This window comes from Indicator indicator, chromosome 2 (assembly GCF_027791375.1).
Source record: "Indicator indicator isolate 239-I01 chromosome 2, UM_Iind_1.1, whole genome shotgun sequence".
NCBI classification, from domain to species: Eukaryota; Metazoa; Chordata; class Aves; order Piciformes; family Indicatoridae; genus Indicator; species Indicator indicator.
In genome coordinates this window covers 52,822,255-52,838,645 of record NC_072011.1, presented here as the reverse complement: position 1 = coordinate 52,838,645, position 16,391 = coordinate 52,822,255, and the positions used below count along the sequence as shown (strand labels likewise).

The 16,391-nt window shown below is 39.9% G+C and overlaps 1 protein-coding gene across 1 annotated transcript in view; it reads left to right on the top strand.

Moving 5' to 3' along the window:
* Positions 1-213: 213 nt before the first annotated feature.
* Positions 214-16,391, top strand: part of PTPN14 (protein tyrosine phosphatase non-receptor type 14) — a 71,103-nt gene continuing 54,925 nt past the window's right edge. The window contains exons 1-2 of the mRNA XM_054396010.1: positions 214-387; positions 8,055-8,224. Coding sequence (XP_054251985.1) covers positions 214-387; positions 8,055-8,224 — 344 coding nt within the window. The remainder of the gene's footprint in view (positions 388-8,054; positions 8,225-16,391) is intronic.

Here is a 16,391-nt window from a genome sequence, read left to right as displayed (position 1 = left end):
TTCTTTTCCACTGATCTTTAAGGAACATCTTGTTTCACACTCATTTGTATGTATTTTGCAGGAAACCCTTGAAGCTTGCCCTGGGAATGGACAGCTACCTCCATTTCTGGAGGGGAGTAGTGCCAATTGAAGAAGCCTTCAAGGCAAGTCGACAAGCGTGCTGATAACTCCTAGAAGAGTACAGGGGAGGGGTGACCTTCCAGGCCAACAGCCATGCCTTTTGGGCTGAAACTGCGACGGACCAGACGCTACAATGTCTTGAGCAAGAACTGCTTTGTGACAAGGATCCGTCTGCTGGACAACAATGTGATCGAGTGCACCCTCTCTGTGGAGAGCACAGGGCAGGAGTGCTTAGAGGCTGTTGCTCAGAGGCTGGAATTACGTGAGGTAAGAGTAACCCCAGAAAGAGACTATCCGCCACTGTATAAATCGATACATTTTTAGCTGGGGCAGTCTGTTTGAATCATGTTGTTCTCAGAGTTGGCCAGATATCAGCAGCTGGAGCTTGGACAAACATACTCTGGTTGCATGAAAACTGAAAGCAGAATAGCACTCAGGGTTTTGTGTTGTTGCTTATTCATCGCAGCTTTGAGAGCTCTTTTTAGTAGTAAGATGAAATTTCTTCTTTTCTTAGAAAGCAATGGGTTTATATTCTGAATATGTGCAAGGCCAAGTTACACTAACTTTCATCTGAATGTAACCCTGGTCTCGCTGTGCTGCTAACTGAATTATGCCAGTGACTGACTTAAATATCTAGCTTCATACTGAGGGTGCTGGAGCACTGGAGCAGACTGCCCAGAGAGGTTGTGGAGTCTCTGGAGACTCTCAAAACATGCCTGGATGTGTTCCTGTGCAACCTGATCTAGGCAGACCTGCATTAGCAGGGTTATTGGACTAGGAGATCTTCAGAAATTCCTACCTCTGTCATTCTGTGATCCTGTGATATAAACACATTATTTTTACTAATAGACTAAGAGAGACAACAGTTGTGTTACTAGCAGGGGTTACTTAGTAAAAACCCAAGGATGTCGGTTTTTTTCTTCCTTTTAACTAAAATTTTTCACATCTGAAACTCTGAAAGGCTTTTTTTACATTCCCAATGCCTCTGAAAAGACTGAAGTAATGAAGTCTTTATTAAAGACTGAAATCCTTTACTTTCTATTTCTTGCTGTAGAGTTCAGTGTTTAAGTGTTGAGGCCTTTTTAGGAATCTCTCCCCAATATGCATGACACAAATGAACTGTCTTTTCTTACCTTCTGTAGACTCCTTACATGTATCCTGCATACTTCTAGGCTTTTGCAAGTCACATGTTCAAAATCATTGCCTGGAAATTGCTGCACTATCATCTGATTGTCCTAGCATATACTTTCCTTGAGCACAGCTGGAAATCTATTAATTTTGCAGTGTCTTAACATTTGTTGGTCCATGGCCCTTTGTAATGATGGCAGCTGGAAGGCAGCGTACAAATAATTAGTGCAGACGAAAACTAAACAGAATCTGCTTTTTGCACTATAAGGATAAGGATACAAGAGAAAAGCATCTTGCTTTCTCTGTCTGCACACAGGAGGATGTGAAAGCACTTCATACTTAAGTGTTTGTGGGTTTGGGGTTTTTTAATGTGGATTTTAATAGAATCATCTTTCCCCTTTCCTTTTAGAGATGAAGATTTTCTACTAATTACTTTTTGTTATTTCTTTCTGTTGATGATGCTTTAGGATGTGCTTATAGAGAGACTAGGTCCTCTCCTTGCAGTGCAGAAAAGAGTGAAATGAACAAAGTGATTCTTCTCTTACTCCTTGTAGGCTTATCTTGTTGGTGCAGCATAAGTCTGGGGCCTAATGATTCTCTCTGGAAGTCCACCTGCATTTGGGAACAATAGCTCTGTTGGCAGGTTAGCATTCTTTTCCACAAAGCATTTTGTGATTTCTGAACATATTTTGTTCCAATTTGGAACAAAGCCTGAAATTTCAATTTTTTCCAGACAAAAGAGATTGGACAGTAGAGTAGCAAAGGACATTGTTCGATTTAATGGGGGTTTTCTATTGCTTTGGGGTTTTTTCATTTTCAAAATTGTGTCATGCAAAAAGAAATATGTCAGCACAAAAAGTTTGTGTTTCAAGATAAAAAATATTTTAACAACACAGAAGAGAATGCTTTGATGTTGTTGGAACACTTTCCCCTTCTTTCATCACCCTCCCTACTTCTTTTACAAACAAAGTTTTGGCAACATTGAACCAATTTTGCAAAGTTCAGATTTCAACAGTACAACATTTTTTGACAGAAGTGGTTTGGGGTTTTTTAATTTTTTTTTTTCCTGATTGATTCTTGTAGCATCCATTGCTGCTTTAAATGTTTAGGAGAGAAGAGAATTACGAACCTCTTTCAAGAGAGAGTCTCCCTGTATCGTCCTCTGTTTCTTTCCTGAGGAATAATTTGACCTAGCAAGCTTGGATGGGCATGGTACTAGGTGCTATTCTTTCCCCCAGATGCCAAATTCAGTTCTGCTTCTGCTGCTCTGGACTTCCTGCCCTGGTTTGTAGGGAAACATGCAGTCATTCGTTGACTGTCCGCTTTTCTTCTTAGGCTTACCATAATTTTTTAACTTTCTGTCCAATCCAATTCTACAGAAGGGTCAAAAATACTTTGACAAAGTTCAGATTTCTAATAGATTTGTGCAACTGAATAGCTGAGTAGAGTAGAAGAGCCTAGTAGGTGCACTGAGGAGAAAATCCTTGCATGTGTCCATATTGGAAAGAGACTATAAAAATTCCTTGATTGCAGCAAAAACTTCAGCTGAAATATGCCTCTTCTTAGAAATTCTAATCAGTAAACTATGATGTACAAGTAAGGAAGAACCTAAACTTCATCAAATCCTGTTTGCCTCAAGCTCAAGTAAGAATGTCTGTTCTCTTAAAAGTAAAGACTGATTTTTGTTTAATACTTCAGTCATATGTTTAAATAAAGGTGTACCCCAACTTTTACGTTTGTTAGGAATACATCCATATATCATTTAAGCCAATTTCTTAGAAATAAAAAAAAAAACTGTCCAACCCTCCACTGCTAAAAAGCAAAACTGTTTAAGATTACTGTATGTATTGTTTTGAAAGACTCTCAATCATTATACCACACATGACTGAAAAAGAGTACCTAATGGATTATGCATATTTCTATTTGATCTCTGGGGAATGCAGCTCCCTCCCTGACTGAGTCAGGGTTCAGGAATAGGTCAGTAAAAAGTGTAGCCATGTAACTACTGTAAAATCTGGGTTTATCCTTTTCAGCAAAGCTCTTGACAAAGCAACAGGTCTCCTGGTTGAATGGTTGCTGTTTCCAATAAAATGAGCTCTTACACCAGCATTAGGTATAAAAGTAAAGATGAGAAGAAGGGAGGAAGGGAAAGAGGAAAGACAAGCTTAGAAAAGGCATTTTATAATCTTGTGTATGTCAGGAATATGTGTATGTGCAGGATACACAAGTATTATTCATTTTTTTTTCTTCCCACTGTAATGGCATCGTTGCCTTCACGTGAGATTAAGTGAACCTACTTGAAATAATACATACAAATCTGCTGTGAGACTTCATGTTTCTTTTTCCTCTTCGTTCTCTCTAGTTCACTTTATAAAATTATAAAAATGTTAAAGATGGAATGTTTTGATGTATTCTAAGAGGGAGTGTGAGCAAGAAGGTCCATTCCAACCAAAATTCAAGCTGAGTTTAACAATGATACCTCTAGCACTTTGATGCTGCAAGACCCAACCCACAGGAGGAGGATGGCAGGCTGCGTTATTGATGATGACCACTTTGCAGGGCTGGCCATTTGCTGCTGTTGTAACATTCTTTTTGTGCCATAGAATTGTTCCCTCCTTGTAGGGCATGAGTGAAAACCTTTGTTTGGCAGCTAACTTGCCTTGAAATCTGGCTTGGATTGACTCATCTTGCCAGCGAAGCTGAGTTAGGGTTCAGGCATCGCTTGTACAAAAGGCCTTCTAGGAACAATTGGCTGCTGTAGATGATGCCTTCCCCTCTGTGCAAGTGCCCTGGGATAGCAGGGTTTAATGCTTTTTGCCTGGAGCAGCTGGAATTCTGCCTTTTTCTCAAGGATAAATATTTAGTCGACTGCTTAACAAGATGCTTTAATAAACACTGAGCCTGTCTTGTTGGATCCTTTCAAATGAGATTTGCTGACTGAGTGGGTGTCTGTCATCTCTTGTTGACCATTCTACTCTTCTTGCCTGACACAAAAGCAGGGCTAGTTCAGGACTTGAGACTAAGCTACAGCAGAGTCCAAGTTCATATTTGGTATTTGCCTTCTGAACTGGCATCTGTAGTATCTTTTTCAAGACTTCCTAGAACAGGTTTGGTGTATCCAGTTTTCTGAGTTGTCATATTTCAAGGATCACCTTTTTATGTAGTGTCATTGGGGCATGCAGGTGCTCTCTGATTCTTATCCATGGCTGTAGTAGAGGACTGCAGCGCCTGGAAGAGCATAAGCCAGCTTCGTTGTACCATGTATGAAGTCATGTGTGGCATGTAAGACAAAGTTTAAAACTTTGAAACAAAGTTAATGTAAACTCTTTTTTTAACAGAGCTCTTAGTGTATTTGCAGATGAGGCAGACCAAAAGCACTAGCAATTGAAGCTCTTTGCAGAATGCATATTTGAGTGTATGTCTAGTGTTAGTCAGCTTGGGCTGGCAGAAGGACTCTTTAATTCTTGAGGTGTGGTGGGTTTTTTGGGTTTTTTGTTTGTTTGTTTTTTAAGAATTAAAAGCATTGTCCACTTCCTTTGCCACTTAGACTGCTGTTGTATCTGCAGCAGCCTGTGTTGCTTTAGAGCCTGCTTGGTGTAGGTATAGATGCTTATCTCATGAAAACTGGAGAGAAGTCTGTGGTTCACTGTACAGGAGGACAAACAGACCAGCTATTGGAGTTGGCCTAGTTTTCAACCAGCTTACTTACAAAGAAAAAGATCCCCTTTTTTTTTATATCTTTTCAACTACTTTGTGGGGTGTCTGTACTGTAAAAATGTTTTGTGGGCTGGAGTGAACGTCAGTGCATGCCTCTGATTCTGTAAAGCCTTCTGAACAGTGATATGCCTAGTCATAGCACACTGAACTTCGTGGTCCAGCCATTTTGAGTCCCAAATCCCTGTTTCTGTTTAGGAGTTACTAATGTTCCTAGGGGAGAGAGTCTCTTCAGGTGTTCCCAGTAGTGGCTATAGAAGTCCTTCATGAGTGTGGGTTGTTTAAAAAATGCTGATGTTCTCAAGAATTGAAGTTCCTGGTGACAGGGAACAGATATTCAAATGACTGTATTGGTCATCTCTCCAAAGTGCATGCATTTGTGACCTGAACTCTGCTCTGCAATCCTTATACTTCATCTGCAACTGTTAGATCCTCTCCAGGCTGCTTTCCAAGAAAACAGTCATCTTTCAGTTGCGTGAACTGCATGCTGCCATAGTCAGTCCACTATATCTGCTGTAGTTTAGAAGCTTAAACATTGCATTCCGTTCTCTTCTCATTCTTTTGAAGTGATTCAGGATTCTAGATTTGGTACTTGAAGAGCCTTTCTACTCCTGCCCTCACTCAAAGGGGAAGGACTGTGGTCATTTGAGCTATTTAATTACAATACCCTTTGAGAACTCTTTCGGACTTCAGACTCCAAATCATCTTAGTTGCTAGATATTTTATAAGTGCTTGAGTCTGCAAATTTGGGTTCTAGGTGGTGTGCTTACTTCATAAAGTAATATGGAAGATCCATTTTCACAGCTCTGCACTGTTTCTTGCTGAGGATGGTTTTCAAATGTTTTCCCTTTAGGTAAAAACACAATGCTTTTTTCTGCCTTCACATGAATTCCTTTCCTTTGCTGTCTCCACTGTCCTTCCCTCTTTCATTTTAATCTAATTACTATTGCAGTGAGCTTGTCAGAAATAATTTTTAATCTAGTGATGACTGCAGAGGGATAGTGAATGTATATCAGTTATTTGGTTAGTTTTAAGTTTATCCTATGGGAGGTAGTGACTTCTTTATTTTTGCCCTGGATTGATAGACTTATTGAAGATACCTTTACATTCTAGAAGGAAACACTACAGTAATTGTCTATAAAAAAAACTGGCTTGCTTCACTGTACCAAAGAGAGCTTAAAGAGAAAAGCCTGAGCGGTGTTCGAGCTATAGTGCAGGTTTGTCAGTCTTAATTGAGGAATTGGGTTGAATTAGTAATCACCTTAGTTACATGCTAGTCTGGCCTTTCTCTGCAGTTGGAAATATGTATGTAATGAGGCCCTTAAGTAAATACACCTACACTCCAATTCAGAAGTTTTGCATATGATTCTTTCTTGCATGCCCTCAGCTATAAAATAGTTACAACAGTGTTGCCCCTGCTGGCTTTTTGTGATTTCTAAGCATTTTAATTTTTCAGTGTTGCATTAGTTGGCCTTGTGGTATATGCTAAGTCAAGATACATGCAATGTGTTTTAGAAAATTATCCTTACCAAGGTGAAGCAGGTTGTTCATGGTGGGTCTTGCAAAGTAGAACAGTTTGAATTTGTCTGCTGCTTTTGTAGACCTTTTATTTAAAATCATGAACATATGGGAAATACAGTGATTGAAATCTTGATGGTTGATTTATGTGCCAAATTTTTTGAATGTATTAAAAGTAATTTCAAAGGAAAGCTTTATAAAACAGCAGATAGGGTTTTTTCTATTATTTGTTTCAGGTATTTTTATTTAAAATGTGCTGTTATGTATAAAAGCCTGTGTTTGCCTGTGGAAGGATGCTGTCCAGGCAAGTTAAGCTATAACAAAAAATTTTTGGGTTGTGTTGTTATTTGTTTAGGGTGAATCAGTCAGTTGGATTAAGCACCAAGAAAGCTTATTGAAATAAAATGAAATATGCAGAAATAGAATCCATCCCACTTTGAGACATTAATTCTGCCTGGTGTCTGCAAAAGTCCTTCTCAGTCTTTATTTTATTCATTCCAGTGTTAGTACAAGATGGTATTCTTCTATTTAAGGTATGGCTGGAAGTCTCCACATGCTCTCAGATGAAGTACTGAAGAAAAAGATGTGGATACAAACTTCACAGGCCACTGATGTATTGATTCCTTTGCTAAATATAAACATTTTTTTCACCTTCAGCTCTGTAGCTGTAGTACTTGCAGTATATTACAGTAGAGATTTGTTTGCAGTAGTAGATTAGTGTGTTTAATAGAGTGTTTTAAGAGCTCTCTGATAGAATCCTTGATGATGGATTGTCTCTTCCTTCAACTGCTTTTTACCAGTTTGTTGTCTGAAGCTATAGTTTGAACGGTGTCCCTTGTTAGTTACCTTCCACCACCAACAGTCCCATGTGTCTTACATGGGAGGTACTACAGCCATTGACAGTTATACAAGACAGGAAATAGCTGAGGTTTTCAATCCAGTGATTTCTGTACGAGCTGAGAGCAAACAACTTGTGTGTGTGATGTGCATTTTACATGTAATATTTGTCCATCATAAAATCTTGTGAGTGCAGTAAGAAAAATCAGCAAAACAACAAACAAAATATGTTCTGTATTGGGTAACTGTTTCTAGTATTGGTAGATCTATTTTGACTTAATGCATGTGGTTTTACATTGTATTTTACTCCTGGAAGAGTTCTTGTCCTTTGCATGCAGCAGGCCAGATCCAAAGTCTCATGAAGCCTTTGTGCTTTGATTCAGGCTTACTGTTTGCTGTTCACAAAGCACAGGTGTACAAGAAGACAAAGACTCAGACACTTTCTGTAAAGCATTGATGTCACCTGTGCCATAGTGTCAGTCAAAGCTCTTTAATACGCATTTTGGAGAGATGAGGGGCAGATAGTATTCCATGAGGTATGTCATAGTGCAATATTTATTTGTCGTGGTCTTCAAGGTTGTCCTAAAAATAAAGAACGTCAACAAATAAATTACTCTGATTTTACATATGTGAAAATTTACACAAGGCCATCTGTTCTTATTTGCATTTGTGTCACTGGTCGCATGTGTGGTCTAGCTGAAAAAGTTAAACTGATACTATTTTATTTCTTTATCTAGACCCACTACTTCGGCCTTTGGTTTCTCAGCAAGAACCAGCAGTCCCGCTGGGTTGAACTGGAAAAGCCTCTGAAGAAGCAGCTGGACAAATTCGCCAATGAGCCGTTGCTTTTCTTTGGGGTAATGTTCTATGTGCCCAGTGTTTCCCGACTGCAGCAGGAGGTAACAAGGTATGTGGCTTCCCTTGGTTCACACTACTGTGGTAGAGCTGGCAGAGAATGGACAGTCACTCTGTTTCTGGCATTCAGTATTTGCTCAGGTATCACCTGGTTCTTTTCTTTCCTGGTGATTGTTCAAAAAAGGACAAAATGAGAGAATTCTCCACTTGACTGGGGGAGTAGGGGAGGGGTGAAAGAAAAAAAAGAAGGAAAGCTGTATTGGTGAATGATTACATATAATTGTGGAAACAAAAGAGAGTAATAGATAAATGCCTAAAAACCTGGCATAAATTTTGAAAAGGACCATTACTCTTTTCTGTAACTTTATACAGATTAAAAGGAAGCCATAGGCAAAGGACCTCCATATACTCTTCTAGTTTATGGTTCTTACATCTGCCTATGCTTCACTGAAAGTGAACTTTGGCATCTTTTCTGGGTTTTGCCCATCCCACTCCTGATTTTTCCCCCTTACATTTCACAAAAGGATTAAAATTGTTAGAGGGTATTAGTCCTTTAATTAGGATCAGGGTGCACCTTGGCAAACAACTTCAGTGGGAATTACTGTTTTATTCAGAGTGCAGTACTACAGTTGTAACAATGCAAATGTTTCGAGGGGCTGTTGTTGTAAACCACATCACTGTGTGGTTTCTGCACATCTGTGCTATATTTAGATAAAAGAGGGAAAAAAAACCAAACAAACAACAACAACAAAACAAAGAGAAAAAAGCCCAACTCATCCAAAGAACGGGTGGGCTTGTTGTCTTTTGAACCAAAATTATTTCATTTATCTGGTGTAGAGCAGCAAAGTTGCATCAGCACAACTAGAAGTAAAGCCTGAAGTAAGTGGGTGAAGGCTACAGTGGCCTAAGCCTCCCCACTGAAGAAATGTTCTGTTGCTGCAAACCTGAAACTGCCCACATGGTAGTCATGTCTAAAAAAGATGTATACACAGTGGAGAAAGAGTTGCTTTAATTCTTGAGGGTGTGGAAGATGCGAAACTACTTGTACATTACAGATTGTATATTTTAAGGGATTCTTTTCCTAACACTGAACTGGCAAACTGGTTCTGGTACGATGCAAAAGATTTGATTCTTAGAATGAAAGCTGTCAGAAACCATCCCTTGATTGCTCTACATGCAGAGTTCTTGCCAAACAGTGGGCTAAAAAGCATCACAAAACTTAAACATTTCCCTGGGAATAGACTGAACATCAGTGCTTGTCTGTATGTCTGTTCCTGCTGGGAGAGGGAAGCCTCATATCCTTTCCTTCAGAATTGTTTAACACGCAGCTGGAATGTCTGAAATGTTTCATTGCTCACTTTTGTCAGTCCGGGTCCTGGCCTAACTGTGTGCAAGGAAGCATTGTAGCTATTTGGATGTTATTATCTCTTCAAGCTGCAGCCTGCAGTGCTGATTGCTCATTCATAGCTCACCTGCAGAGGTGCATTTGCTCATTCTGCCCAGGTTGGTAATAACAACACATTTCAGTGACAATTGAACTTCACAACACTTTCAGCTGGAGTAGCTGCTGAATTGTTTTCCTTTCTGAAATGATTGATAACTTAAGCTGCAGTCTCATAAGTGCCTCTCAGGGGTTCTTTAAGTGTCTGTAGCATAACCAGCTGCTTACTAATATATCTCAGATACAAAATAGCCTGTTACAATTATTTTGTTGTTGTTGTTTCCTGAAGTGGAATTGCATGATGTCAGCAAACCTTCAACTGTGCAGTTCTGGGCAGATTCAGTGAATCGTAGGTTTGAAGCAGTGAGTGGTAGGGTCGGGAAGGACTTTTCTGAAACAAGTGGTGGGGAAAGGTTTAGTCTAAAGTATGATGAAACGGAGAGATGGGAAGTGAGATTTTTTTGGTAGGTTTGGGTTTTTCAGGGGTTTTTTGGTAGTCTGTTTAAACATTTGTTTTAAAATTGAGACTGGCCACTTTTAGGTTTGGCTTGATCATGTTATGATTACCTGTGATGGTCAGGTAGGCACTAGGCACACCCACTCAGTGTCTGTGTGTTTGACTTGTGTTTACATACAAATGACAAAACTGTCATAAATGCAAAACTCATGATGAGACGCTTTTCCTCCTCGTCGACAGTTTCAGAAACACCAAAATCAAACAAACCCAATGCCAAAACAAAGCCATCTCCAAAGGCTGAAGCTTCAAAAATAGTGACACTGCTAGGAGTGAGTGTGTTACTTTTGTAACCTTCTCTTAGTGGAAACTTCTTCATCCCTGAGTTTGCCAGACCGTGCTTGGAGCTTGAGGTGAAATTCATCTCTCAGTCCTGTCTTTTAGTTAATTGCAGACTCCAGAATATCCAAGGTTGATTAATATTCCTTGAAGATGATGAGAAGTCTTCTGAGAATACTTGAGCAAACACTTACATATTCCTCAAGTATTCAAAGAACAAGGAATTGGTTCACAGAGGTGGTTTGCTGTGATCTGTGCTGGTTTTGAGAGATCTGTCTCAAGTTGAATATTTCTCTGTGCTTCTGGTGACTGCATCCCCCTGCACCTCATGTGCTGTCATTGCAAATAGGAAAAATGCTCCAAGGCTTTAGGTTTTGTTGGTTGAGAGAAGCATTACTTGTGTGTTTGGTTAATGGCTCTGAGGCACTGGTCCTTAATAAGTTTTATTTGAAAGACTATGTAACGCTTCAAAGCAATCTGTAGACCATTTTGTGTTCTGCTGTTGTTTGATATTTGGGGCCAACAGGAGGAATTCTTGCACAAATAAGATGATTTTTGTTTAGGTGAAACCATGAAAATTTATTTGTGAAATCATTGCTGTTGGAAGTGTAAAATGCTAATTGTGCCTGCAGGCTTCTGCATTTTATCTGCTTGCAGGTGTTGGTAGTGGTCAGGAGGTCTTCATGGTTTTGCTGATAACTTCCTGTATTGCACAAGCCAAATGTGGATGCAGACATGAGAGTGAGTCATTGCTCCAAGCACTATGTCCCCTAATGGTGAATATACTGTATGGAAACCTGTCCATATGTGACATGCTGAGAGAGGAGTGGAATAGTAATCTAGAAAGAAGTCAGTGCAATGTGGGAATGTCAGTTGACTTGCTAAATGTAAAGTAGTGGTGCTAACCACAGAGGCTGCCAGATACCACTGGAGGGTGTTTGCTCACAGCAGAGTCAACTAGAGGAGATTGCTCTAGGACTGTGTGCCACTGGGGTTTGACTATATCCATGGATGGAGAGACTCAAAAACTTCTCTGGGAAACCTATTTCAGTGGTCAGTCACCCTTGCAGTAAAGAAGGGGATTTTACATTTATAAGACATTTTTTAGTATTTTGATTTGTTCCCAGATGACCCCATTATTTCAAAGGTGTGAGTGGGTATTGAGTGACTGAATGGGTGAATGGGTTATCTTGGCTGGCACCTGATTACTGAGGTCCTGTAGAGCTGCAGGCACCTATGGTATAAACACAAGCACAGCCATGACTCAATGGGGGGCGATGTCTGTAGTTAATTTGTAAGATGCATTTCTGATAATGTGAGAAAGAAGTGCCTCTGGGATCTTAGGGAAAGAAAATGGAAAAACTGCAATTTATTCAACTAACAGCTCTTTCTTGTCAACCTCTGAGGCCTGCAAGAAAAGATGAGGCAGAGAATACTCTGGGGGGCACATTAATCACTTTAGTAGGTCAGATCTGACTCTGTGGCTTTCAGTTCTTCACTTTTTCGTGAAACTGACACTTGCTTAAAGATGCAAGCATTAGTGGTGTGGGATTTTTTTTTCCTTCTCAAATGTTAAGTGGACAGGGTAAGGACCACCTGCAGGACACCATCATTCATGTTCAGTTAACAATTTTGAGTGTGAATGGTGAGGCTACTCCAGACAGCCATGTTTCTGGACCAATGTCCTAGAGAAATGTACAGAAAGCAGCCATCAGTTCTAGAGTGCCTGTCTTTTCTTTCAGGTAATGGCAATTAAATAAATATTATTGCTCTGCCTTCATTTTAACATAATAGCATTATACCCTTAGCATTGGACCTTTTCCTTGGAGAGCTATTTCCTACCCTCTAGTTCTCTTATTTCCCTACTACTTCTGCTCTATTTCTTTTGTGTTGGGTTGAGGCTCCGACCTCTACGTATTCCTTGATTAATCCTGTTCCCTTCAAAATCTCGTCCACTCCAGTGTCCCTCCCACCTCTACCTCCAACCAGTCCCACAGACATCTTCCAGGGGGGAATTATGCATTAAAGCACCATGATAATTTCTTAAAGTGTCAGTAGAAGTTTCACCATGTTATAATTGATATAATTTGAAACTTTCTGGAAGAACTTGTGATGAAATAAAGTTTTAAGCAAAAAAAAAAAAAAAAACCCTAAGCAAACAAAACTAAAAACAACCCCCAAAGAAAACAACAAAAGGCAAAACAAACCAAAAGCCAAATCCCTGAAACAAAAAACAAGATAACAAACAACCAAAAAACCTTTCTGATTTTTTTTTTTCCTGAGGGCAGCTACAGCAGAAGCCATTTGGGTGGGAGTATGAGGGTTGGCACACTAGCAAAAGGCATTTTTCATGGAAGGCTACTAAGACAATCTCTTTTTACTCATCCAGCTGTTCTCAGAGTGAGCAGTCATTGCAGGTGGAGATACTGTGCATGTTTTTGGCTCATTTAAAGCACCTGGGATCTGCAAACTGTCTAATATAAAGCAGTCTTTGTGATGCCCTGTAGAGCAGATATTTGCATAGATTAGAAATATAAATCTGCCTTTTATTTTCTGCTAACTCCTCGGAGGGGAAGGAATCCTTTCAACCATTTATTTAAAAAAAAATAAGTCTTTGTACAGTGTATAAAAGTGAACAATCTTTCTTTCACTCTGCTTTTCCAAAAACAGAGCCCCCACACACTCTTTCAGCTTTCTGAAAATGTGGGTGTAATGCTGCTTTCTGCACAAGTATCAGACAATCTGTGGCCTTTTTTTTTTTTTTTTCCTTCTCATTACAGTTCTAAGGCAAAACTGAAGTTACATTACATTTTGCTCCTTGCAGTATCTATCTTCACACATGATACTGCTGTGCCAACTGCAAAGGAATGAAGGTGTGCTTTGGTCTAGCTTTCTGTTTTTCTTTTATGGAAGAAGTTTTTCAGTATCTTACTATGTGCCCTGTATCCAGTAACATCTGATGGCTTTTGTACCGTTGCAGATTAATCCATAATCCTGCAAAATGAGAGAAATTCCTAGTCTGGGTGCCACCAATGGGTTTGAGCCTGCATGATGCTGTGCACAGTAGGTGTGGAATGCACAACTCTGTAGAGAGTGATACACTCCAGTATCTGCTCTGTGCTGCATTGGGCTTTTGCCTTAAGTTTGGCTGTCAGCTCACGTTCTCCCTGAAGAATGAACTTTCCTGTGAAAGAAAACACAGTGTGTTTGGAATGGGATAGCTGCACCTGCAAAGTGTGGGAATCAATGTTCTGGCAGGTAGAAATTAGAGCCTGTGGCTGCCGGCCCTCTTCTCTGGAGGGCCTGTGAATAAATCAGTCTCAAACTTGTCCCCCATTAACTAAGTGAACATCTATGTACTCTGATGTTTTGCTGCCATACCCTTTTCTTCACCACTTCTTGTAGCTTTTTGTTTGTTTGTTTTAAAGAAACATTTCTTCACAGTTCCTCACCTTTCCCTTTAATTCTTTTTCTAAGTGTTAGGTGAAGGATATTTGAACTGACATTCTTCTAAAGCATCCAGAGCTACAGACCCTTAGGTTTTGTATGAATTTTTGAATCATGTGAGAATATATTAGAGGGGAAAAACTAGTACTTGACTGCTTCAAATTTAGAAGTTAAAATATTCTGCCAAATACTTAGATTATGAACTTTGGAATTTTTTTTCCTTCCCCTCAAATACTCCTTAAATGTCTTGCCTAATTGAGCTTATCTTTGCTTTACGTTTCCTGAACAAGCTAAAGTTTGGCATTGTCCTGTGTTGCTAGCTTTTAATTCGAGTAAAATCAGCTGGAGTTTCATACCAGTCACAGCTGTCTTTACATGGTGCTTTTAATTACTGTGTTAAGGCTGGATATCACACAAGCAGTGCCAGTCTGGTTTTGTGGCAAGCTTGGTGATGTGGAACTCTTTTGGCTGTAAAGGTTGTAAGGTACATGAGGCTGCTTTGCTTTTCATACTTGGTAACCTCTGCAGCTTGTGGCTGTCTGAGAAGTCTCTGTGTGTATCTTTTGAGTTCGTGGTGGTTGATTTGAGCTCTGTGGTGGCTTCGCTGTCCACAATGACTATTTTCTATATCAAAGCATGTCAGAAAAAAATCAGCATAATGTGTACCATCTGATTTATTCAGGACTGCCTTTGCTGTGCTTACCTGAAGTGATGGACTGTGACAGGTCATGTGGTTGTGCTTGTTAATGCACTTCTGGTAGACCCATATGATATTTTTTTCTTAAAAATGCAATGCTTAATTTATTTATTTTTTTTTCCTATGAAAGTACAGAGAAATATCATGCAGGATTGGAGAAGAGAGATTTGGGGTTAAGTTTGACAGGCAAATGAGTGATAATTGAGTGATACCTGACAAGGTGAAGTAGTTAAAAAACAAAAGGTCATAGAGTTTGGTCTCTCACACCTGAAGATTTTAGTCAGGATTTAAACATTTCAGTATTACTGGTCTAACTAAGCAGAAAAGAAAAGTTGGGTTTTCAGGCATGGAAGTCTTAACTGCCTTGTCCTTCATCATTTCATGCTTACAGTGTACTTCTTGCCACATGTTTTAAGAGCATGTCTGTCTCTCTGGAAAGATGGTGTCCAGGAGCAGGCTATGTAGCTTTCAGACAAATGATGCAACCAGTTACTCAGTATCCTCTTTTCTGGAAAATTTCCTAACTGCTAAGTATGTGCCAGTCAACAGGGCTATGCTTATAGAGCAGCTCTGCTCATACTGTGCTGGGTCCTTCACTTGAGTCACAATAACCTCATGCAGCACTAGAAGTGTGGGGTGGAGTGGTTGGAAAGCTGACTGGTAGAACATGAGCCACAGGGTGCACAGATGGCCAAGAAGGCCAACAGCATCCTGGCCTATATCGGGAACAGTGTGACAAGCAGGTCCAGGGAAGTGATTGTCCCCCTGTACTCAGCACTGCTGAGACCTCACCTTGAGTACTGTATTCTGTTTTGGGGGCCTTACTGCAACAAAGACATTGAGGTGCTGGAGTGGGGCCAGAGAAGGGCAGCAAAGTTGGTAAAGGGTCTAGAGAACAGGTCCAGTCAGGAGTGGCTGAGGGAACTGTGGGGGGTTAGTCTGGAGAAAACAAGTTTTGGGGATACCTTCTCACTCTCTACAACTACCTGAAAGGAGGTTGTAGCAAAGTGAGTGTTGGTCTCTTTTCCCAAGCAGCAAGTGACAGGGTGATAGGAAACATTATCAAGGTGTGTGAGGGGACATTTAGGTAGGACATTAGGAAAAATTTCTTCCAGAGTTGCCCAAGGAAGTGGTTGAGTCATCATTTAAAAGATGTGTAGATGTGGTGCTTAGGGGCATGGTTTAGCAGCAGACTTAGCAGTGTTAGGTTAATGGTTGGACTCAATGATCTTAGAGATCTCTTCAAGCCTAAATGATTCTATGATTCTCTTCAAGAAAGGCCATGACATGTAGCCACTTCTTGGCACTATGAAGAGCTTTGTGGCTTGCCCAAATGGAAAGATGATGTACCTCTTCACGAAGAAGCAAGACTGTTTTCTTCAACACAGAGACAGTATTAATGATCAGAACAGTCCTATGTTTTTAAGTGTTTCCAGTTAAAAAGTGTCTGTGGGTTCTATTTCTCCATTTATTTTATTTCTATAAGTGGAAGTTAGATAAACAGAATGTTCTATCAGAATGGAAGACCTTAGAAATAGAGGGTAATTCCTTCCCTTGAATTCTGTCAAATCTCTTTTTCTGAGCTAAATGATTTGGAGAACCAAATGACTGAAAAATTTTTACAGGGAAATGGTGATGAGCAGTGTGAAGTGGCACGGGGTGCCAGCTGACCTATATGTGGTGGTACGAATTTGTTTTTAACTAAGAAACTAATACACATTGCTGTAGATCGGTGTTGTGTCATGAAACACAGTAAGAGAATAGTTAGGATAAATAATAATATAAGTGTCTCATTCATGAGAATCCTCTGGGGGACCCCTTAACAATGCCTCATGAATAAG